This window comes from Carassius carassius, chromosome 7, assembly GCF_963082965.1.
Source record: "Carassius carassius chromosome 7, fCarCar2.1, whole genome shotgun sequence".
Lineage (NCBI taxonomy): Eukaryota > Metazoa > Chordata > Actinopteri > Cypriniformes > Cyprinidae > Carassius > Carassius carassius.
In genome coordinates, this window is record NC_081761.1 from 30916800 (window position 1) to 30940739 (window position 23940).

The window sequence follows — 23940 nt, forward strand, 5'->3', positions numbered from 1 at the left end:
ATCAGTCTCCCTTTATCTCTCGCTCTCTCTCAGGCCAGAGTTGGCAAGGGCTGCCACCACTCTTTACCAACACAATCTAACCGGTATCCTGGAGACTGCTGTCAGAGCAACCAATGCCCAGTTTGACAGTCCGGAGATACTGAAGAGGCTTGATGTCCGGCTACTAGAGGTATTTAGAAAAATAAAATGCAGGCTGATGGTAAATTTAAGTGCATAATTGTGCATCACTGAATGTGGATCTTATGTCCTGTTTTGTCCAGGTTTCTCCTGGAGACACTGGTTGGGATGTCTTCAGTTTGGATTATCATGTAGAGGGGCCCATTGCCACAGTAAATAAACTCTTTTGGCATAAGCCTAAAGTTAACTTTGTTTATCCAAGTTCTGTCCTTTAACTCTGAAATTGTTCATGATGTATTTTTCCTCACCAGCAGAATGACGAAGTCCACACACAGTCCTGCATGCAACATGATTTTTCTGTTCACTTAAGGTTGATCCTTACTGTTAACCCTTAACACATTTGGTTTTTTTGACCTGGGAGAGATTTAAATATTATGCAAAAACATTTTTAAAAATGCATTGTTTTTAGTGGTCTAGTCAGATGGGAGTCTAAGACTAGATCACTTGAGACTAGGATCCAGACCAAGGGCTGTCAAAGGTGTCAGTCCAAGAGCCAAGCAGTAAATTTCAGTGAGCCAAGGTGTTGGATTAACTGTAGCATTCATCTATAATGTTGAACACATATTAATGTGAAGTTATTCATCATAATTTATTTTGTTGAAAAATATCAAGTTATGACTATTTTATAAGCTTATTTTCCACCGGGTCAAAAATGACCCAGAATGCGAAAATTGTTTGCAGTTGTTGTTTTGTTGTTCTTGTTTTTGTAATGTAATCTGTGAATTATGCATACATTGTTAGGTTGGGATGCCTAAATTCACTTGTAGTTTTTAAAATGACTGATTTTAGTTTTTAGTGTTTATTTCTAATTTTAGTCTGTGAAAAAAGAAAAAGTGACATTTAAGGTAAAATACATGCAGCCGTGGTTGCCAGGACTTCGCCATAAAAATGGTAGCAATATGGTTGCAACATTTAGGTTTTACAGACTTAACTTAATTCACAGTAAAAAAAAAAATCATTTCATTTACTGATATAATGTTTACAGTTATTTCAATGAAAAACCATCAAATATGAGGTGTCATTCAGGGAATAATTCACTGTACAGTCGTGGCCAAAAGTTTTGAGAATTACATAAATATTAGTTTTCAAAAAGTTTGCTGCTAAACTGCTTTTAGATCTTTGTTTCATCTCTGTGATGTACTGAAATATAATTACAAGCACTTCATACGTTTCAAAGGCTTTTATCGACAATTACATGACATTTATGCAAAGAGTCAGTATTTGCAGTGTTGGCCCTTCTTTTTCAGGACCTCTGCAATTCGACTGGGCACGCTCTGACTGATAGCAACCCATTCTTTCATAATCACTTCTTGGAGTTTGTCAGAATTAGTGGGTTTTTGTTGTTTGTCCACCCGCCTCTTGAGGGTTGACCACAAGTTCTCAATGGGATTAAGATCTGGGGAGTTTCCAGGCCATGGACCCAAAATTTCAACATTCTGGTCCCCGAGCCACTTAGTTATCACTTTTGCCTTATGGCACGGTGCTCCATCGTGCTGAAAAATGCATTGTTCTTCACCAAACTGTTGTTGGATTGTTGGAAGAAGTTGCTGTTGGAGGGTGTTTTGGTACCATTCTTTATTCTTGGCTGTGTTTTTGGGCAGAATTGTTTTTTTTTTGGAGAGAAGTGGCTTCTTTGCTGCCCTTCTTGACACCAGGCCATCTTCCAAAAGTCTTGGCCTGGAGAGGAGAGGACGCTGGCGCTGGCTGTTCGCCGCTTCTCTGCAAATTCGCGCAAATCCGCTCTACCGTACTATTCTTATTGTAGTTACTGAAATCGCTACAGCAATTGACGGATATTTTTTTTTTTTTTTTTTTTGCACTCAGTAGCCAACTGATTGCTACGTGAAGTGTTACCTGGCACATACCTGTTACTAAGCTGAAACCGGCAAAGTCACAGTGTATTCTCCACTCTTTGGCTTCAAATCCCTGAACCAACTTCGGGTTCTGCAATCGCCTCTGCCTTCAAGCGGATGTCTGCACGTGGAATACCATCTTTGTGGATGGTCACATGTCATACCTGTGTCAGGTGTTCACCCGTGAGTGCATGAGCCACTACCTGCGAGTGTTTAACTTCCTGTGGAGGGCTAAAAGAATGGAGTACATCCTCACAGATATATGGAAGGGTCAAATGTGTAACTCCAAACTGTTGAAGAGCATGCCGGGTGAGCGCAGCATTCATTGGATTAGATGAACTTAAACTTTTGTGAGATTTAGCTTTCTATGCAGACGGATAAGATGTGTGATGTGTATTTGCACAGAGCTCTCCGGTGTGCTGCACCAATGTCACCTTCTCGCTTCCGAGATGGTTCACTTCATCCATCAGATGCAGTATTACATCACATTTGAGGTACGTCCCTCTGTATATATTGCCACCTGTTTCTCCTTCTATTATTTATCGTATTGTGTTTGTGTCACACTAGGTGTTGGAGTGCTCTTGGGATGAGCTGTGGAATAAGGTCCACCAGGCTCAGGATCTGGATCACATTATAGCAGCTCATGACGTTTTCCTGGACACCATCATTTCTCGCTGCCTGCTGGATGTGAACAACAGGGTATGATGCATTTACACAGGGTAATTGTGTACCGGTGCTGATCCCTCATGCTTGTCCTCCTGGTGTGTTTGCAGTCTCTGTTGAATCAGTTGCGCGCGGTGTTTGATCAGATCATTGAGTTCCAGAATGCTCAGGACACTCTGTACCGCTCAGCTCTAGAAGAGTTGCAACTGCGCATCCAATTCGAGGACAAGAAGAGACAGAGGGAAGAAATGGTATGTATAGACAGTAAATCAAATCAGTGCTTTTCCACACATCTAGTGTTAGTATAAAATGAATAGGTAATAATATTACAGTCATTATGTTTTCATCCTGCAGTCCAAAAAATATTTTAGCATATCTGACAGGTGAAATGATTTATCAGCTATAGATATTTTATTCATCTCCACATTAGAATTTGATTTATTTAAAATTGGTGCTGTTTATTCCTTGCATACTTGTGCCAGACAATCACAGCATCACTTTGCTTGCAGCATCATGAGATGAACTAGTCTGTCTCCAGTTCAGTATAACTGCATTATGTTAACTTTACAGCTCAAATAATGCACATCTTTAATGGAAAAATAAATGAAGTGCTTGACCAAAAATATGACCTTCATATACTTTTAAAATCTCCACAATGTCTTGGCCCATAGATATAGAAAAATATTGCTTATAGCTGAAGGAGGAATTTTTTTTAATGCATCATATGGTGTAAGATCGCTTTCAAAAAGATGTATGCACAACTTTAAACATTTATAATCGTATTTTTAAATATTTGTGCGTAAATTAACTTAAGCACGCAAAATTAAGTTTTCATACACGTGAGTCAATACAATTACATTTGTGTTTTTATGTAAGTGTGATTCTAGAAGCTATGACTGTAAACATTCATGAGTACAACTCTGATTTCTACGACTACGAATTCTTCATTATGAACACAAATTCAAGTTTGTGGGGACGAGTAAAGAACAGTTGAAATGACGTCACTGCCGGCACAGGGCAGGTAATCGAACCTTGATTCCATCTAAAGCGCATGCGTCAAAGGTGAAAGATGGCTAACAACAGACCTGAGGCTGCTAGCCCAGGCTCAGCATCACAGGTAAAGTAGATAACGTGTTTATTCAACAGTTTATACGATTTTACTATTTTTATAGCACTTTATAATTATAGAAATTTCTGCAACTCAGACGTTATTGCTTTTGCTTGCAACCTAACGGTATTTACTCGCTGTTAACTAGTGCTAGGCGATGTTAGCGTTGATGAAGTGCTCTGTGTAAAAAGTAACATTATAGTTAGTAATGTTAGAACTTGACCTGTTTCGCCGATTGACACTGCATGAACTGCAATAAACTTAACTGCTATCATATGTTTAGCAATGTCGACCAGAGGAATAATGAGTAATGAAAACTGAGCCAGACAAAGTAATTGCTTTAGCTTGCAAAATAATGATAACGTTAACTTAGCTACGCCTATTAGATTGCAAACATTCTTCAGTTGTAATGTTTTGAATGTCTATTTAGCCTAACGTTACATAACGTTACGTTATTGCTTTTGCTTGCAACCCAGCGGTATTTACTCGCTGTTAACTAGTGCTAGGCGATGTTAACGTTGATGAAGTGCTCTGTGTAAAAAGTAACGTTATAGTTAGTGATTTTAGAACTAAACTGCACTGTTATGATATGTTTAACCATGACGACCAAATCAGTAATGTTAACAACTGAGCCAGATATGATGAGATAACGTCAACCAGCAAGTCATTGTAATGTTAATGAGCATAATGGGCTAATACAAACTTTTGACTCAGTGGTTCAGTATCTGCTTTTTATTCACGACCACAGAACCTGAACGATTGAGGGTAATAAATTAACTTATTAATAAGCAATGCAACATTTGTTTAAAACCAGTCATTCAAGGTCATCAGTACATTCATGTATTCCTTTTAGCAAGGCAGAGTCAGTTGCTGGAGACCAGCTGCAGGTTCGGACGAGCTTGCTTTCTAGTCTGAATGTGGACCAAGACCCGGGCGTTGACAAGCCCTACTATGATTAATGTGTTTTGCAGGTGTTCTGTGTAATACTAAAAATACCTATGGCTATAACATTTGGCATTTAGTTATTGTCTTTCTTATTACTCAGGGCCAATTAACAGACATCTTAAGTGCAGCCCAAAACCTGGTGTTGCTATTGAGAAACAGTGCACCGGCAAATGTCATGCCAGTCAGTCAGGGCAGTACAGGAGAAGCTGCTGTTGGACAGGGAGCGCAGTCAGTGAGGCCTCAGCGCAATGACTCTGGACAGTCTGTCAAACAAGAAATGGCTCGGTAGGATACATGGGTCATTTGTCTGCATTCATTTTGTTACTGTACACCCAGTGTAGGTACTTTTAGACAAACTAGGCCCCGATTCTAATGTAAGCAAAACATAACATAATCAATAGTCATTGAGAATGTAGATATATTTTAAGTTAGGTTGTTTTGTGTTGATGGATGACAACATAAGAGAATAATAGTTTGCCATCTTATATGTTTAGGTCTTTTCCTGGATTTTTCCGAAAGGAGGCAAGAGGCAAGAAGCGTTTTGCACCATATACACCAACACAACCTGGGAAGAGCTTTTTGGTGAACTTTTTTCTTCTTGAAAAGCAACGTGAAAAAACACCAAATGGAGAAGAGGAACTGCAGCTTATACTGGCTGGCCTTGGAAAACGTTCATTAACCCTTAATGAAAACATCACACATTCAGAGGTATGTAATCATTAATTAACTGCCTTGCCTAAAGTAATATCTAAATATTAAAAACACCCATCTTACAATTCATATTAATGCTTGATGTAATAAATATTAGTATGACAAAATAAAAATCATTTTACATTTTACAGTTATAATCCTGCTTCTGTCATTTTAGTTTTCAGATTTGCTTTTGAGCACATATCCAAGACTGGCAAATATCTGTGGAGGCTGGTTGCTGCACAAGTCCACAGGTATGTAGGCATATACAGTGTATTAATGTCAATGGTTTCAAATTGTGTTTCAATGTACTCCCTAGATGAGTAATTGCTGTATATTCAGATTGGCTATATTTAGTATCTACAACTGTTAAATTTTAGGTGGGGGTGGGCAGCGGAGATTGGCTGTTATCCCTCCAGATTTAAATGGATACACTGGCCAGCAGCTAAAAGCAGTGAGCGGGAATGGAAAATATACAATGTACATTGCTCCTTTACAAGAAGAACTGGATACAATTCCTTTACCACCAGAAGCAAAGGAATTTGAGAAGATGCCCAAAGCCCAGTGTACAACCTGCAAAAAAATGGTTCCGCTTCAGATTCTTCCAGGACACATAAAGGAATGCAAGAAACAACTTGTAGATTTGTGTGATTCTGCTGAAGAAGTATGTTAAAGCTTGGTCTTTTAGGCATTATTTCAGAATTTATTGGATTGAAAAATTACATGTTTTTATTGTGTACAGCACTGAAAAGTGTTGTTATTGTGTTTCATCCACAGGAAAGCTGCAAGGAAGAACATGATGAAAGCTGCAAGGAAGAACAATGCTCAGCTGCACTTTGCTACGAGAAAAGCAAGGTAAGATACTTTTTGCTGTTATTTTTAAGTTTATTTTACAAATGCCATTTATTAGCACTCACAAATATATGTAAAAACAGCATTGTAACTTGTAATTGGTCATTTCCAAGGTATATATTCTTTGCACCAATTGAAGGTCATGATGTTATACATGTCACTTTGCTGGTGCTAGAATTTGGGCTCTACAAGTGTTGTTTAAGTTTCTTTAGCTTAGATATGTTTTCTTATATTTCAAGAGTAGTGTGATGCTTTATTCTCATGCATTATACATTAATTTGTTAGACCGCTGAGTGTCCTGTGTGCGGAAATGCATTTCATCCTGAAATCATTGAGTTCCATGCAGCCAGTTGCGGATTACGGTAATGTTGGTTTCAGTGCTAGTTTTTTATGTTGAATGTTGATTTGACAATAAATTAGATGTAAGGAGATTTCCTGCCAAATTTTTAATGTAGTTGTTTATTGTTAATTCAGGACAATCTGTTTTCTTTGTGTGCAGAACTTCAGATGATGATGGCCATGAGTCAAGTGATCCAATCAGTACCTTTCAAAGGTAAAATTGTATATTAGGGAATTATGGTGGTGAATGATGTTATCTGAACAATAAACCCTTAAAGAGATACAGCTTTTTCCTGTTGAAAGTGATGTTATGTGTGGTCATAGAGCAATCTAGTAATCCAGAAACATGGTATGTTTGTGATATTTTGCCCGTTCTGACTTGCATTGAGGCCTCACCTCACTCCTGAGAGCGTCACCAGTATAGGAGGATGTGCGAGTATTGTACCAGGCCTAACGACCACCCTGAGAAACAGTAGCAAACACCTATGAAATCATAAAAACCACATAGATTTAGTTGTGATTCAAATGTTAAATGTCTTTTTTTCAGTTCTGAGGACATCTTGAATTGGATTGGTAATCAGGTTGATGAGACAAACACATTTTCCATCTGTGTGTCACGAACTGATCTCTACAACAGAGGCATGCAACAGTGGCAACGGCAGAAGAAGACCTCACCCAAATGTAGACTTAAGGTCACATTCTTTGCCGAGGCAGGCATTGATACTGGTGCCCTTTCCAAAGAATTCCTCACAGGTACAGGTGTATGTCCATATTTGTTAAATCAGACGCATGTGTCAACAGGGGGCCTCTGGTGGTGCAATGGGCTCAAATGCTGATTGGATGAAAAAAATGAACATTGAAGAGACCTTTTGAATTTCATGTATTTGTTGTTTTCCAGAAATGCTGGTAGAAATAGAAAAAAGACTATTTGTTGAAGGTCCAGATAAGAAAGGGAAGAATCCTGTTTACTGCCTTAACAGTTTGGACTGTAACTTCTTCAGGTGTGTAATTAAGTTCTTTTTGCATGTTGTCTTTAAGCATATTAATTGCAGTACTACTTTAGTTTATATCCTGTTTCAATCGTTTAATTCTTCCATTTATTAGGACTGCAGGAGAAGTCATGGCAGCTAGTCTGGCACAAGGCGGACCTTGCCCTAACTTCCTGCGTGAATGGTGCTTCAGATATCTCTGCTCTGGTGACTCTGACAGCATTCAAGTGTCTGCCAGTGATGTCACAGATTTGGAACTGTCACAGCTAATTGTAAAGGTAAGTCCAATTTTATCACGGTCAATAATAGTATTAACTTCATTATGACATGGATTGCACAAATCTAATGAGTTGCTTGTTTGACCGTAGAGCACAATTATGCAATGAGAACAACTTTCACTTAACACCAATCGACTTTCAGATAAACAACGCCAGTGATGACAACATCAGTGACCTGATTGGTGACATTGTGACCTGCGGATACACTGGAATCGTGTCTGAGGATAAAAGGGACAGCATAATAAGGTATATTTACATTTTTGGTTTTCATTATAGAAAGGGAGTACAAGGAATAGTACAACAATTTGTGACTTGATTTGGAATTTCTTCTTGCAACGCTATGTTGTGAAACCACTTTTAAATGTCACAATTATAATTTAACAATTATATATTTTTTCCTACTGTAAACAGTTTTACTACAAATGTTGAATCTCCTGATGAAACACTTTTATATTGTCTGATAGAGCTGTTATACTTCACTCCAGCATGAGACTCACCCCGATGCTTGACCAGCTCAGAAAAGGCCTGCAGCTCTATGAACTACCAACGATCATGAAGACCCATCAAGAGCTTTGCCAACCACTGATGATAAGGTACATTTTGTCTCAACCACTCTTAGGCCAGACCTGATTTTGTGGTCAACTTAGAGAAGTCACTTTACATCTTAGGGCTTACGGTACCTTGGGAGGTTGCCGTTGGGGAATCATATGAATGGAAAAGCCAGTAGTACAACGAGCTAGCAGCCGAGGCAGTGCTGTCCTGCAGTAATTTATACAGCACAGTGGAAATGGCTAGCTATGAATTTACACACTCCAATAAATTCACAAGCCTTAACGTTTCTTTTGCAGAATCTTGATTTTAAATGTGATATTTAATATTATGACCTCTAGAATAAGTGCTTCATGAAATTTTACACACAGACAGGGCTTTTAACACCCCTTGCTCCCAACCTAAAAAGGGGCTATGCTTAACATGTTAATCTGATTTAATTGAGGAATCTTATTAACTAATTGTATTAAGTTGAAAAACAATTAAAAAGATGCTGCCTTCCTTTATTTATCCAGACTTACATTTAATCTCTTTTTTTTAAGAACAAGATGGCCCAAGCAACAACAACATTGCTCCAGAAAGTTTGACTGTTGGAAGAATCATGCAGTGGCTCACTGGACAGGGACACAAGCCCCTTCTGCCTAGTGAAAAGAAGGACTTTGTCATAAATGTGAGATTCCACCATGACTGTGACACACAGCACACTGTTTGTTTTCCTATTGTCAGCGCCTGCAGTCGTACAATAACATTTCCCTCAGTGCACCTGAAAACATTCAGTGAATTCAAAAACATTATGACATTAGCCATATGCCATGGGCAAACCTTTGACAGGGTGTAACAACTCACTCCAAGGGAAAACTAAAGTAACTGCATAAGTCAAAATAGGCATTGAATTGTTTTGTTTTATTGACATTTTATTTGACATTTTCTTGTTTCTGTGAATAACTTTATTCATGGTTACAAAACCTTTTTTTCCTGTTATAAATGGTTCACTTTAAAACCAAAATGAATGAGGAGTTAGTTTTTTACCTCACTGTTGCTCCCATGATAAAATGAAGTAATGTCACAGCAAGCCTTTTGTAACTGGCAGTCTGTTTGCAAATGTTCAACATTCCATTAAATCTTTTGTAAGGACTGCTTATATCTTAAGTGTTTCTTTGTGTCACACATAGACTTTCAATGCACTGAACCATTGATATATAAATGTCTCTGCCAAATGATTCTGATGATGCAGAGGGATTGATCATGGACTGTACAGTTTCCATACTAGCTGGAGTCAGGGGGCACTCAATTTCTGGGACTTCAACTCCATAAGGTTCTTCAGGCACACCATCAAACATCTCCCAGTCAGTTCCAAACAGCTCCATGTTCTGAAAATAGTGTTATTTTGTATGAAACAACATTTAGAAATATTTGAAAACACTGCCAAGCACACATTGACGTACAAAGGCCTAATGCAGTGACAAAAGAAAATCTATCAAATCAAGCTCAGTTATTTGTCTAATTGTGTGCTTAAGTGAAACAACACACTACTCTTACATACTTCTATATTATTATTCAATAACCTTCTTCTAGAGTTATTTACACCATTCAAAAATTTAATTTCAGCTTTTTTTATATAAGTCTAAATCGATACTTTCAGGTTGAAAACATTTTATCTGCATTTTGTAACTGCACTTTTGAGAGATTGCTTCAACAAACCTGCAAATCTTCATCTGTGTTACAAGGGTTCTGCATGTGACCCATAACCCAGAGTTGGTTAGGTGTGAGTCCACCTTCAGATCGTAACGGATGGTTGTCCCAGCCCTCTGTGAATGTGTGAAGGGCCTCTGCCAGACGCGGTAGGAACACATAATGGGCACAAAACAGATGGACAGCATCTGACAAATCCAACAGGCCATCTTCTTCTAGACTGTGAAGAACTTCATAGTACAGATGAGTGACAGAGGTCCAGACATCTCGCCATAGGCGTTCAATCCTAAATAAGAAATAACAGGCCTTACTCAACTCAAAAGTAATCATTCACATAGTCTTACTTAAAACACTTTCCAACAATGATTTAACATTCTCACTATGAATATACTGTAGATTATCATTTTAACCTTTGGTTGTGTACACTTCGCCCAGCGATGAAGCTCCCTCTTCCGGTGCCTTTAACACTGAACATGGTTTCAGCAATTGCAACATTTTCAACGCCTTCATCGCCCCTGACCCTGGAAAATGAATAGGGGAAATGCTCAGTTATAATTATCACAACAAAATATTCCATTGAACATTACTTAAAATGATCAACAAGAGCACAGAAACAGTAGCACAAGATATCACTATTTACCTAGAAGGCCAGCCAAAGTTTTCCACTGCCTTAAGGAAAAATGAAAGGGCAGTGTTTGAGCAGTTATTTGTTGCTGGTTCCAGATACAGTATCTATACAGATAAGAGTTTCATATAGTGAATCTGCAAACATTTAAATATACTCACATTGCCTACTGCACACACAATAATAACTTAGGGTAAAGTATATTACCAAATGTAATGCACCAAAAAATTTGCTAATTAAACGTGACTTTTGCTGTGCACATGGATAAATGCACAATATTAAACTGCATGTAATCAACTACTGTTGTCCTTTATTTTGATATATTTACTTTTACTTCCGGGTCATCTGACCCACCGGTCTTGTTTTTCTTAATGTCTTAATTCAGTGGAGAAACGAAAAAATGAATTTGCAAAAAAACTAAATCAGACTGTCATTTGAATTTGGTTTTGTCATTATACGTTTTGGATTTAAATAAAAATAATAATAAATAATAATAATAATAATACGGACGGAACCTTATGCAGTCTATCAACAGTGAATACATGAACACAAAAATATGCAGGAAAAGTAAATCACTATAATAAAAGTAGTAAAAAAAAAAAAAAGTGATGCACCTTTCTGGAGTAACCATCTATTGCTCCAAATATGACAATGTTGTACCTTGAAATCAAAAGGATGAGATGACAATGAGCAGTTAATGAAAAGAGCTGCATTAACTCAACACCCATAATAAATTACATAAATAAATGAATATTTTACCTTATGAGCTTATGGTTAGTGTCCACGTGCACTAATGACAAAGGCCGCTGTACGAAGTATGTCCTCCTGACGATGCAACCAAGCTGTGTCATTCTTTCCAAAATTCCTGGAGCATCAACTCTGTGCATGGACTCCTTGATGCAATTCCACTGAACTCTATGTCCATTTGCTTGGAGGCAACCTTTAACCATTCTGTATCCTGCATTTGGGATCCTGGTTTTTATGGAGATGACAGCATCATCCAGATCACTGTCAGATAAACTGCTGTATGTAAGTCTTGTGGACAACCTGAGTTCATGCATACGCCGGAAAATTGTACTTTGGCTGACACCCAGCAGGTTGGCGATACAAGACACTGGTAAGGGCATGTCAATAAGCCTGGACAGCAGCTCCTCAGAAAAACTCAATTTTGGTCGGCCGAGTCCTCCTTCTCTAATAAAAACACAGGGACTCACTTGTGAAAGAGCTGCGTGAATCATTCTTTGAAGGGATAAAAGACACTCCACAATTTCAGCTGGGATGTTTAAAATGCTAGATGCAGATGTCAGAATAAAGGCTTCCTGATTTACAACGTACTGGAAGTAGTCCCAATTAAAGTATGGTTGACTTAACGAGTCAGTGATCCTTGATTCCAGACGCTGCAGTAACTGAGTAGCCAGTGGTCCCTGTAAATGACAAAATACATATTAGATGCAATACATGGTACCGTTAACTTAGCCTTACCATTTCAACTTTATGTAACGTTAGGCTAAATAGACATTCAAAACATTACAACTGAAGAATGTTTGCAATCTAATAGGCGTAGCTAAGTTAACGTTATCATTATTTTGCAAGCTAAAGCAATTACTTTGGCTCAGTTTTCATTACTCATTATTCCTCTGGTCGACATTGCTAAACATATGATAGCAGTTAAGTTTATTGCAGTTCATGCAGTGTCAATCGGCGAAACAGGTCAAGTTCTAACATTACTAACTATAATGTTACTTTTTACACAGAGCACTTCATCAACGCTAACATCGCCTAGCACTAGTTAACAGCGAGTAAATACCGTTAGGTTGCAAGCAAAAGCAATAACGTCTGAGTTGCAGAAATTTCTATAATTATAAAGTGCTATAAAAATAGTAAAATCGTATAAACTGTTGAATAAACACGTTATCTACTTTACCTGTGATGCTGAGCCTGGGCTAGCAGCCTCAGGTCTGTTGTTAGCCATCTTTCACCTTTGACGCATGCGCTTTAGATGGAATCAAGGTTCGATTACCTGCCCTGTGCCGGCAGTGACGTCATTTCAACTGTTCTTTACTCGTCCCCACAAACTTGAATTTGTGTTCATAATGAAGAATTCGTAGTCGTAGAAATCAGAGTTGTACTAGTGAATGTTTACAGTCATAGCTTCTAGAATCACACTTACATAAAAACACAAATGTAATTGTATTGACTCACGTGTATGAAAACTTAATTTTGCGTGCCTAAGTTAATTTACGCACAAATATTTAAAAATACGATTATAAATGTTTAAAGTTGTGCATACATCTTTTTGAAAGCGATCTTACACCATAGCATCACTGTTTCCACAAAAATTTTAGTGTGAGTGAGTGAGTGAAAAAGGTGAGTGAAGTGACATTCAGCCAAGTATGGTGACCCATACTCAGAATTTGTGCTCTGCATTTAACCCATCCGAAGTGCACACACACAGAGCAGTGAACACACACACTGTGAGCACACACCCGGAGCAGTGGGCAGCCATTTATGCTGCGGCGCCCGGGGAGCAGTTGGGGGTTCGGTGCCTTGCTCAAGGGCACCTTAGTCGTGGTATTGAAGGTGGAGAGAGAACTTTACATGCACTCCCCCCACCCACAATTCCTGCCGGCCCGGGACTCGAACTCACAACCTTTCGATTGGGAGTCCGACTCTCTAACCATTAGGCCACGACTTCCCTAAAATTTTAAGCATCACAGCAGTTTTACTGATAATAATGGCACTGATAAAGATAAGAAATTAGCAGCAAATCAGCATATCAGAATGATTTCTGAAGGATCATGTGACAATAAAGACTGGAGTAATGATGCTGAAAATTCAGCTTTGCATCACAGGAATACATTACATTTTAAAATATATTAAAATAGAAAAGTTAATTTAATTGCAATAATATTTCACAATATTTTGATCAAATAAATGCAGCTTGGTGAGCTTAAGAGACCTAAAAAATAAAAAGATCTTACCAAATTAATTGCTATAACCAGAAGTTCAAAGAAAGCAAGACTTCTTATAGGCCAGAACATTTCTAATGGTTAAGTCACATGTTCAGAGGGTCCATCGCTGTAAAGGTGTCTGATTATATCCACACAAAGAGAATTATGTTCCACTCCTTTATTTGACTCTGGAAAGTGGCCATTAGCAAATTTATAGGCCAAAAACGAAAGCGGCTGCTCTTTTTATGGGGATAGTATTGGTTTTCTATTGCCATCGATTTTTTTTTTCTCTCTCTTCTTCCCTCTTGTCAGCTAAATTGCTGTAAACAAATGTGTGTTCGTGTGTGTCTTTTTTTTTGTGTTTGTTTATAGCTCTGCTTCTATGTTTCAGGGCGAGTGGGGTGTAACAGCAGAGCAGGAGGCCGAGGAGAACAGACGTGTGCAGGAGTTTAAAGACACCATACCAAAAATGTGCTCTCAGCTCAGATTACTCACACACTTCTATCAGGTACCCTACACACCCTTTCATACACTTTAATATGCTCACCCAATAAAACTTAATTTATTTTAAGCATGCATAAAAAAAGTGCTGAACCAGCAGATATCTGCGCGAGAGAACATGCTTAATGGTGTTCAGTAGGGCGTTTTATCCTGATCCAGACATTACGTCTGCTACAGTCAAACACTTAATGTGAATCTTATACAATTACAGCAGAACGTGGTGTATACCTGCCACATATCATCTCTGATAATAATGTAGAATGAACATTGATCATATTTATATGTACAATTTTCTGATTAAAGCCCATATTATCGTTAACTCTTTATTCTGGGAAGACATTTATGTTTTAGAGCTAACTGAATATTCTTGTCATATAAATGTATTCAGTATATTTGGAAAAAACGAAGACGTGAAAATACTGGAGATATTAAATGCATAATTGGAATGTGTCCAAATTTCATTATGAATCAGAACTCTGAATTCTAGAGTCCAGTTAGCTCAAGATTTTGTACAAACAAGCAGCTGAAGCTCATCTAACCCTGAGATGGTTGTTTCTGTTTAGGGCATAGTGCAGGAGTTCCTGTGGCTGCTAATGACCTGCTCTGATGAGAGTCTTCAGTTCCTCAGTTTCCGTCTGGACTTCAACGAGCATTATAAGGCCCGTGATCCGCGCCTGCGGCCCTCGCTAGGGGCCACTAGAGGGAGACGAAGCTCCAACATCTGACCTTGCAGACTTTGGGAAAGTTGATCTTAAGTGGTTGCTGTCAAGAGACTGTTTATTAATAGAGCTACTCAGAACTTTTCTGGTGCTCTGTAAGAAACTCATATAACAGGGAAACTGTTTATAGAAAATCCTATTCTAGTGTCATAACCCCAATAATTTCAGTCACACACAACCGACTGTCTAGTGGATTTACAGGCCGCAGGTCTGTTGTGGGTTTTTTGTTTGTTTTCTTCAGTTAATGTGTGAATATTAGTTTCAGTTTTGTTAAGATTTGTGTTTATGTTTACATTTTTGGTAATATTTAAGTCTATTTGTTATTTACGATTCTTGATTTTCTTCTAATGCCCTTTCTTTTTTCACTTCAAAGTGAGTTTGCTTGTCTTAAAGTCTCCTGATGTGGGAAAACAAAATGTCCATTTTCATGATTACATATATATATATATATATATATACACATATATATATATACACATATATATATATACACATATATATATATATATATATATATATATACACACATATACATACACATATATATATATACACATATATTATTTATTTTTTTATTCTACAGGCTGTGACCTTTGTATTGCGTGTAAAAAAACAGAAACATTAAATGTCAATCAGTTCTTTAATTTATATGGATGGACCTGTTAAAATGACATGCACTACAATGAACTACATGACCTCTGTAAGATCCTGTAAACTCACCTCATTTCGTACATGCAAAATCAATTACCCAAAATGCTGTGTGATCTTATCGAGCCTCAGGTTGATACTGTGAGGACAAAGTTACTATTCTGAAGTATTGGATCATTATGGACAAGATTATAGATTACTGTTGTAGTGTTTACCCCTCCCTTGTCTTTCCCATGTTCATGAAATGTATTGATGGAAGTGGTCTGGTAAAGCTGGTGAAAATGCATCTTGCCCTCCTCTCCCGCAGTGCGCACTTCTGTGGTGAAGATGAAAACTGACTGAAGAATTCCTTTTGCCCTTGGGTTCAGTGGAAAAGAAGTGTCACTGCAAGTGTTTTTATAGGTCTTTTAATGTGCTGTAGGGATTTGAGAGTGAAGCAAAGTAAAATGATTGTTCATTAAAGGGTGAAAACTCCATTAAATTGAAACTCTTTCTGCACTGTATAGCACATGTGTACAAAGCAGAATTCAAAATGAGCAAACACCCTGTCATTCTTTTCTCGAACAAATAAACCTTTTTATATAAAATAAAAATGGGGTCACTTTCCTTTTGGTTTTAAAGGCAAAGTCAAAGTGCTAGTGTAAATAAAGATGTGGTTTATAATTAAACCAGATTTTATCACTTCAAAAAGTTTTTAGATTTTAATATTGAAGATCGTTAACTATTGAACCACAGAATTGTGATATTTCACTGAAAGCTTTTGTGAGGTCGGTTCTGATTTTATTGCCTTGTAATTATAGCTACAATGAAACGTTCAGCTACACAAACTATACAGCTGAAAAGATAATTGTAATGAAAAGCTTGGTTAGTTGTAATGGATTGTAAATTTTATGTAGTATTTTGCATATATTACAGTGTGAGTGAGTGAGAACCCTATGTTATGGGGTTACAATATCCCCACAAAGATGGTAATATCTGAAGTCCTTGTGGGGACCTTTTTTGATCCCCATGAAGAAAGTTTCTAAGTCATATAGAATTAAGTTTTTGGAAACTGTAACTATTCACCAGAACACACGCACACACACACACTGAATTGTTTATGAGGACACATATATGTATAATGACATGGGTACTACACCGTAGTACAAAAGGCTTAAAAAACATACTAAATGGTTTTATGAAAATTAAAAAAACTGGCAGTGGTTTTCTGTAATGGGTTGTTGTAGGGCGATTGAAAATACAGTTTGTACAGTATAAAAACCATTACACTCCCTGTAATTCACAAATGCGCGTGTGTGTCTATATGTGTGTGACACTTATAGCCATATTTGATCAACTATCATAGATCTATCTATCATAAAAACTGCTCCATCATGTTAAAATGGTAATTTTTGGCCTGTCCCAAATTGGCCTCGTCCTTGGCATTGTCTTGACTTTTTTTTTTTTTTTCAAGAAAATTTTTATTTTCTTTTAGCCTATTAAGCTATGTACTGCACAAATTAAACAGTGCTTAATTTATACGGTTTTTATCCCTGCACTGCGTGGTCAGATATTTTTGGATTCATTTTGTATATTTTTGTAAAAATATGTAGGACTTTCCATAGCAAGATCTACTTTTCAAGCTGTAACGCAAGTTAATGTGCCCCTCTTAATGGATTTCTGAAAACTACCTTTCATGTAGTGTGTAACACCGCTCTACGTGAATGAAAACACCCAGCAAAGTTTTAAATATGAAAGTGCAGACTGTATAAAGTTATTCTCTCAAAAGAAAGAGTCGACTCTGAATCGTTTTTTAAACGAATCCCAAACTGCTTCATGTTGACTTCAATATGAAACATTAGCATATTGGCCGCCCACTTGTTTGTCTTTTCTCGTTGGTCGAGGAGCCTGAATGAAAATTCTAATTTATTTTTTGCCACTAGATGCCGCTTTTGGAGCGGTAAAAATATCTGTTTCCCCGGTAACCGCTGTAAACAAAGGAACACTTCTGCTTTATCAGGAATTACCATAGACAGTAAAAGAAATTACAGGCAAAATGAAATTAAAATGAGACCACTTGGACCAATCACCGCAGATTAGCGTCATGCAAATGAGGGTTTTGGAAAAATGTATCATTGAGCAAATTGTTTGGGAGCAAGTAAGGTAAAAAATAAAAATGCATATAATAAGACAATGAAAGTGTTTTTTGACCTTGCATTTATGTCAACCTGTTGGGGACACCCAAAACCAAAATTTGAACCTTTCATTACTCATAATAGGGGCACTTTAAAATCCGTGTGGCGCCATCTTCATGTGTAAGAGTTAAAATGAACGTTACTGGCTTTTAGTGAAAGACAATTGTTAAGCTAAATATATTATTTAGACCACATCTTATTAACGTGGATTGTTGATTAGTTGTACTTTATTAATCAATAGTGTTGCAGCTAATAGTCTTGATGCTAGTTAACGTTAGGTTATATCTTGAAGCGGAGTATTTTCTAATCGGAAACTGTTAATCTCAAGCAGTTTATATACAGAGTAAATGGCCGCGTCATAAACTGCGAATCATCTGTTGCGGTTTATTATACAATAGTGGCTTTACTTTCAGTTGTTGTTTTTTTTTTTTTTTTTTTTGGGCAAACTTACAGTTTGTTTTGACCAAATCGTTAGTCTCTACGTAACACAAAGTCATGGCATCTTGTAATTCTGCTTCTCGACCGCAAGGTGTCGCCATGTTGAACAAGCACAGAGTATCTCTGGGCTCTGCTCCTCTCGAGAACATAATACTGCAGCACTACACCCATCCATGGTACACGTATGCAGTTATTAGCTTTAACAGTAGGGAAAACATTAAGCTATTTAATATTTATGAAAACATACTCACAACATACCAGAATCAAAAATATCAGAATTTACCCCTGCACGAACCTAAATGTCCTTTCTTGACCTTGATGGTAATTTCTAAACCAGTTGCATTTATATATCAGATGTAATTTCAGTGCAGTTATTTTCTCAGACTGTGTTCTAGCTGTTAGAGAAGATAATAAATGTATATGACATATAACACACTGTTATGCATGAATGCTGATGAGTACATGCATGTTTTTAGGTCACAGACTGTTTATGTGCAGCATGCATTGCTGTCATTGGTGAGAATACAATATAGTGACCTTAACATCATTTATAACTGCATACTTGTGTTGTGTTGTGTTGTGTGTGTGTGTGTGTGTGTGTGTGTGTGCTGACTCTGCCTGACTGATGCAGAACATGAGTGTATGTGTGTCAGTGTGTTGCTGTCTCATCCTTGCTGCTTTGCTGAGGCACCCCCCCCCCCCCCTCTCTCTTTCTCTCCAGCATCTGTTGCGGCAGGCTTCCTCTCTCCCCTCAGCAGATTCCCTTTCTTCTGAGCAGCAGCACAGTGTGTCTCCGCTGCTCCTGGCTCTCTGCGTCCTGCTCATCATGATCCTGTGGGTGAAGATGGGAGAGGACTCTCTGGAAGAGCTCGTCAGACGACTTACTGTTATCATACATAAAATCGGTAGGAGGAGCTATGACTGTGTGTGTGTCTGTGAATCAGTAGTATTGGGAGAAATATATGGGAACTGTAGCTCAGGGTTGTTTGCAGCTTCTGTTTGTTTTTGCTTCAGTAAATATTTGAGAATGTGTTGTGCTGATTTTACCTCTGAATAAATTAATCGTTCCGACCCATGCAACCACAACAGCTGTTACATTTAGATCTTTATATTTAGTTGCTCAAAATTGTTGCTGTTGATGACATCACTTATAAGCCTGAAACTGAATTCCATCTGAATTAGAACTTCTTTTTTTAATTATCAGTTAACTAAACTAAAAATTTGAATTTGAAACTGGTATTTTGGAAAAGTTTTCTAATTAGAAATAAAAACTTTTAAAATACAAATTGTAATTCTAATGTTGAAATTTAAACTTCAATTAGAATTTGAAATGGGTATTTTGAATGTGATTTAATATATATATATATATATATATATATATATATATATATATATATATATATATATATATATGTAAATAGAATTTAATTCTAATTAAATAATTGTGGTAAAAATGCCACCCTCAAAATCTAATTCTATTTTGAAACTAGAATTTTAAATTCCAAATGGTATTTTGAAGGTAAATTGAAGGAGAATTTTATTTGAAATGTGAACTTCACTTAAAATTTAAATAGTTTGAATGTGATTTTTTAAATTCGAAATATAATATAATTATAGAATTTAATTTAACTTAAGAAATTCTTAAAATACCATTTTAAAATTCTAATTCTAAATTTGAAATTTGAACTTCAATTAGAATTTGAAATTGTTATTTTGAATGTGATTTAAAAAATATAAACCAGAGTCTAAAAATCAGAGTTAAAAATTCTAAATTCTAATTAAGCCTGGCCGCAAACTAGATGATTTTAATCCCGATTTGGGGGTGTGGTCCATTTCACGGCTTTTCACAAGCCATTTTTTTGTTCTAAAAATCCTCATTACATTTAACTGCTCTCGATCTGGACGGAGCGTCCCCAAACTCAACTCAACTCAACTCTTGATTGGACTGCCTCTGAGGTGATACTTTGTGGCCAGCCTAAAATGGAATTAAAGTAAATTAGAAGTTTTGAACTAGACATTGGATTTTGAATATGAATTAAATTTAAAATTAGAATTAAGAAGTTATTTTTGAATTGAACTTAGAATTTTGATCTGTAGATCCTCTTCTCTTGCTCTTTCTCACTGTGGGTAACCCTAGCTGTGTTGTTATTCTCCCTCCTCTCATTCTCTGAGGTGTTCAGTTTGTCCTATTTTCCTACATCAGAGCTGTCTGCCACTGGCAATGAGCTAAAAACACACACAAGCACAATGAAACCGCAAACAGGCAAAGTGTAGAAACATCCTTTCTTACATTAAGTCTTTCAAAAACATTATATGTCTGTAAATGGGTCATCCTTTAGTCTGGAGGTTTTGGCCTTTAGCGTTCTGGTGTATGAAGATACATGTTACTGTTTACACTGTGGTGAATTTACGCTCAACCTGCTCATTTTCCCACACTCACTTATTTGCTGAAGCATTACTAAATGAGATATCATTTCAGTAGTTTCTTCTCATATGATTTCCAGATGATCATGATTTTAAGCACAAAATCAGCACATTAAAATGATTTATGAAAGATCATGTGACACTGAAGATTGGACTAATGACAGTTAAAGTATATTTAAAATATTTGTAATATTTAACAATAATTTTTTTTATCAAATAAATGCTACCTTTGTGAACAAGAGAGACCTTAAAAGCAGTAAAAAAAATTATACTGACCTCAAACCTTTGAAAATATTGTTTATTGAGTCTAATCAGACCCAAATATTAATGTATAAATATTAGGGGTGTAAATCGGAAGGTTCATCACAATATGATACGATATCGATTCTCATACCCAGCGATACAATATTGTTGATACCTCAAACAAATTCTACAATACGATTACAATTCGATTCAATACAGGAGTATATCGATTAATATATCAATATTTTGATAATATACAGTACAGACCAAAAGTTTGGACACACCTTCTCATTCAAAGAGTTTTCTTTATTTTCATGACTATGAAAGTTGTAGAGTCACACTGAAGGCATCAAGGGCTATTTGACCAAGAAGGAGAGTGATGACCTGGCCTCCACAGTCACCGGACCTGAACCCAATCGAGATGGTTTAGGGGTGAGCTGGACCGCAGACAGAAGGCAAAAGGGCCAACAAGTGCTAAGCATCTCTCGGGGAACTCCTTCAAGACTGTTGGAAGACCATTTCAGGTGACTACCTCTTGAAGCTCATCAAGAGAATGCCAAGAGTGTGCAAAGCAGTAATCAAAGCAAAAGGTGGCTACTTTGAAGAACCTACAATATGACATATTTTCAGTTGTTTCACACTTTTTTGTTATGTATATAACTCCATATATAATTCCACATGTGTTAATTCATAGTTTTGATGCCTTCAGTGTGAATCTACAATTTTCATAGTCATGAAAATAAAGAAAACTCTTTGAATGAGAAGGTGTGTCCAAACTTTTGGTCTGTACTGTATATCTATTTTAAACAACCATCTACATTTTCATTACTGTAACTCACAAAAGCAAACAAAATATAAAACAAGAAAATTTAGATGAAATGTTAACATTCTGTACCCCAGTTGGGACATTCACAACAAAAAAAAGATAGGCCTACATATTTTTTTCCCAACGCGTTTTTTATGCTCACCTTGTGCCTTCGGCAGTCCTTATATTGAGGTCTGATACGTGAGTTTGAGCGAGAATGCACGTGTTCGCGGTAATGCATAGACGGACATGTGGACAGTGCCAAATAAGATGCCTATTTATACTACTGATATCTATATTTTATGTGTGACACCGATGCATTGTATCGTCAGACATTGTATCGACGTATCGATCCATATCGGTGAATTATCATACTCCTAATAAATATAAATTTTTATCAGCTGGAAAAAGAGCATCAGAAGACCTGTTGTGTTTTTTAATAAGAAATTTTAGCCATGTTGTGGGGACTAATTGAAAACATCTCAATTGTTCATTTATGAGAATCTATAAATTCAGAAAGGTTCATGTGAAGTTCAATGTAATGTTCCCACCATCACAGAAAAAGAACCCAGCTGGTTTGTGATGACCTTTACTGTTGAAATGTGGTTAAAATTGTAAATATGTAAGCTGTTGTTTCAGTGTCTAAAAAAAAAAAGTTATGTACAAAATGGAAGATGTTGGAACAACGCTGCAGTATCAGCACTAATGTTGATTAAATGCAGATTGGGAATATGTGTGTGAGTTTTAATGTGACCATGCTAGCAATTTTGTCCTCTATGTTGACCTGAGGCTGTGTCTCTCATGCAGTATGCTGCATTATGTGTCTTAAAAACTTCAAGCAGAACGTGCAGGTGTTTATTGGGTGTTAAAAACTCTGTCTAGGCAAAGAGCTAATGCTGGCCTACAGCTGTCTGCTCATGTTCACAATCTCTCTCTCACACACTCACACATGACATAACGTCTGCACTCATAATGTCACCTTTTGTGCAAATCTGGCTTATCGCATCTCCCAGATAGTTAGATGTGATAATAATAATAAAGACAAATCTTTGATAAATTCTCATAAATCTTTACAACTGGCCTCATAAAAACTGCAGCGATCTGACTTTTAAAGGATAGTTTCTCTAAAAATGAAAATTCTGAAATTGGACTAAATCAACCTTCAAATCTCAAGCGTTTAAAACTATATCAGGACAGGCTTTGACAGGTATGTCAACTTTATCTGTCTGGTTGTTTGATTTTTATTGTACTGTTTTACCAGTGACATTAATTTTGGAAATCTCTGAAAAAAATAATTCCCAGCTCAGGATATCCAGTAGCAGAAGAGTATGTACAATACTGATACAAATAGCAAATTTGTTATGCGTTTTATACACTTTCACCTCTGTTTAGCACAGATTATTATAATAAGAATCTAAATACCATACAGTTTCTGTGGGTTGCTGTGGTAATGAGTTCTGCGATCTTTCAAGACGAGGCTGTTTTCTTCTGTAGGGTTAGTTCCACCGAGGAAATAGGATGAGAACTAGAGGGCTAAATTACATGCTGTGAAGGCCTTTGCCCAAACCCTGGCAGGCAGTTTTTCTCTTTCTCCTCTTTTATCTGTGTTCTCTGAAGACGACAGTGCCAAGGGTGAAACAGGGAGAGACTCAGAGCAAAGAGTGAAACAGAGAGTGACTGTGTGTGAGAGAGAACGAGACAGACAGAACTTCTTTCAGATAGCGAATAACTGTGACCTGTCATATATGGTAGTTGTGAACTGTGTGTGTGTGTGTGTGTGTGTGTAAACTTCATTTGAAAATATAAGCACTGCTTGACCTTGCAAAATAATGTGTTGTATTAGCTAGGGCATTGCAAGGTCTAACCAGGACAATTAGGTCTCTGTGGAGCCATCCACATGCAAATATTTTTTTAAAGTGCATGATAAAATAGACCTAGTTAATGAAAGGGTGTATTTTATATATGGTCATTTAATTGCATACACTGTAGTTATACAATCCCACTTATAAAGAAGAATGCTAGTTGTAGTCCCATGCATGCATTATTTAGTGTGTGTATCTCTGCAGTCAGTGCTTTGGTGTGTTTGGGTGAATGTAAGTGACTGCAAGAGGTGTGCAGGTGCTCCATACTAACCTTAAGATGGCTTATCCTGCTCTTCATCATCTCCTCATCTGACTCCTCATCACACACATGCACATACATTGCTTTTTTCTATTATTGTAAAGACTTTGCATGGACTTCTATTTGAGTTTGTTTATTCCCTAACTCTGTTCCTTT

General features: G+C 37.0%; 3 protein-coding genes across 5 annotated transcripts in view; 2 read left to right on the plus strand and 1 right to left on the minus strand.

Moving 5' to 3' along the window:
- The window catches only part of LOC132143918 (gamma-tubulin complex component 3 homolog), a 40010-nt gene extending 24667 nt beyond the window's left edge, over positions 1–15343 (plus strand). The window contains exons 15-23 of one of the 2 annotated variants that reach the window (XR_009434298.1): positions 34–169; positions 261–329; positions 2204–2339; positions 2436–2524; positions 2598–2729; positions 2804–2944; positions 14103–14219; positions 14776–15098; positions 15140–15343. Coding sequence is in view for 1 of the 2 variants with exons in the window: in XM_059554552.1 (XP_059410535.1) it covers positions 34–169; positions 261–329; positions 2204–2339; positions 2436–2524; positions 2598–2729; positions 2804–2944; positions 14103–14219; positions 14776–14937 (982 nt within the window). In the remaining variant the exon portion in view is untranslated. The other variant, XM_059554552.1, reaches the window with a different exon arrangement.
- On the plus strand, positions 3611–8827 carry LOC132143249 (uncharacterized). Its single transcript, XM_059553376.1, has 14 exons — positions 3611–3810; positions 4847–5031; positions 5241–5454; positions 5615–5690; positions 5817–6100; positions 6214–6291; positions 6574–6650; positions 6788–6841; positions 7175–7380; positions 7526–7628; positions 7732–7894; positions 8037–8140; positions 8359–8487; positions 8815–8827. Exons 1-14 carry the CDS (start codon positions 3763–3765, stop codon positions 8825–8827), a joined length of 1734 nt encoding a protein of 577 aa, XP_059409359.1. The 5' UTR covers positions 3611–3762.
- On the minus strand, positions 9565–13076 carry LOC132143917 (uncharacterized). 2 transcript variants are annotated; one of them, XM_059554549.1, is made up of 7 exons: positions 12685–13076; positions 11520–12184; positions 11375–11420; positions 10776–10867; positions 10546–10656; positions 10145–10421; positions 9565–9813 (listed from the first exon to the last, which is right to left on the minus strand). In XM_059554549.1, exons 1-7 carry the CDS (start codon positions 12730–12732, stop codon positions 9589–9591), a joined length of 1464 nt encoding a protein of 487 aa, XP_059410532.1. In that variant the 5' UTR covers positions 12733–13076; the 3' UTR covers positions 9565–9588. The 2 variants fall into 2 exon arrangements, with proteins under 2 accessions (XP_059410532.1, XP_059410534.1); XM_059554551.1 differs by having other exon boundaries at positions 9566–9813; positions 10776–10804; positions 12685–13075.
- Positions 15344–23940: the final 8597 nt, after the last annotated feature.

Excerpts from the sequence above, each read along its gene's own strand:
- LOC132143249 (XM_059553376.1), top strand. The coding sequence starts at position 3,763 with ATGGCTAACAACAGACCTGAGGCTGCTAGCCCAGGCTCAGCATCACAG. Across the intron at positions 3,811-4,846 it reads GCCCAGGCTCAGCATCACAG|GGCCAATTAACAGACATCTT; the intron begins GTAAAGTAGATA and ends CTTATTACTCAG. Across the intron at positions 5,032-5,240 it reads GTCAAACAAGAAATGGCTCG|GTCTTTTCCTGGATTTTTCC; the intron begins GTAGGATACATG and ends TTATATGTTTAG.
- LOC132143917 (XM_059554549.1), bottom strand. The coding sequence starts at position 12,732 with ATGGCTAACAACAGACCTGAGGCTGCTAGCCCAGGCTCAGCATCACAG. Across the intron at positions 11,421-11,519 it reads ACTAACCATAAGCTCATAAG|GTACAACATTGTCATATTTG; the intron begins GTAAAATATTCA and ends TTTGATTTCAAG. Across the intron at positions 10,868-11,374 it reads TAGATGGTTACTCCAGAAAG|ATACTGTATCTGGAACCAGC; the intron begins GTGCATCACTTT and ends TTATCTGTATAG.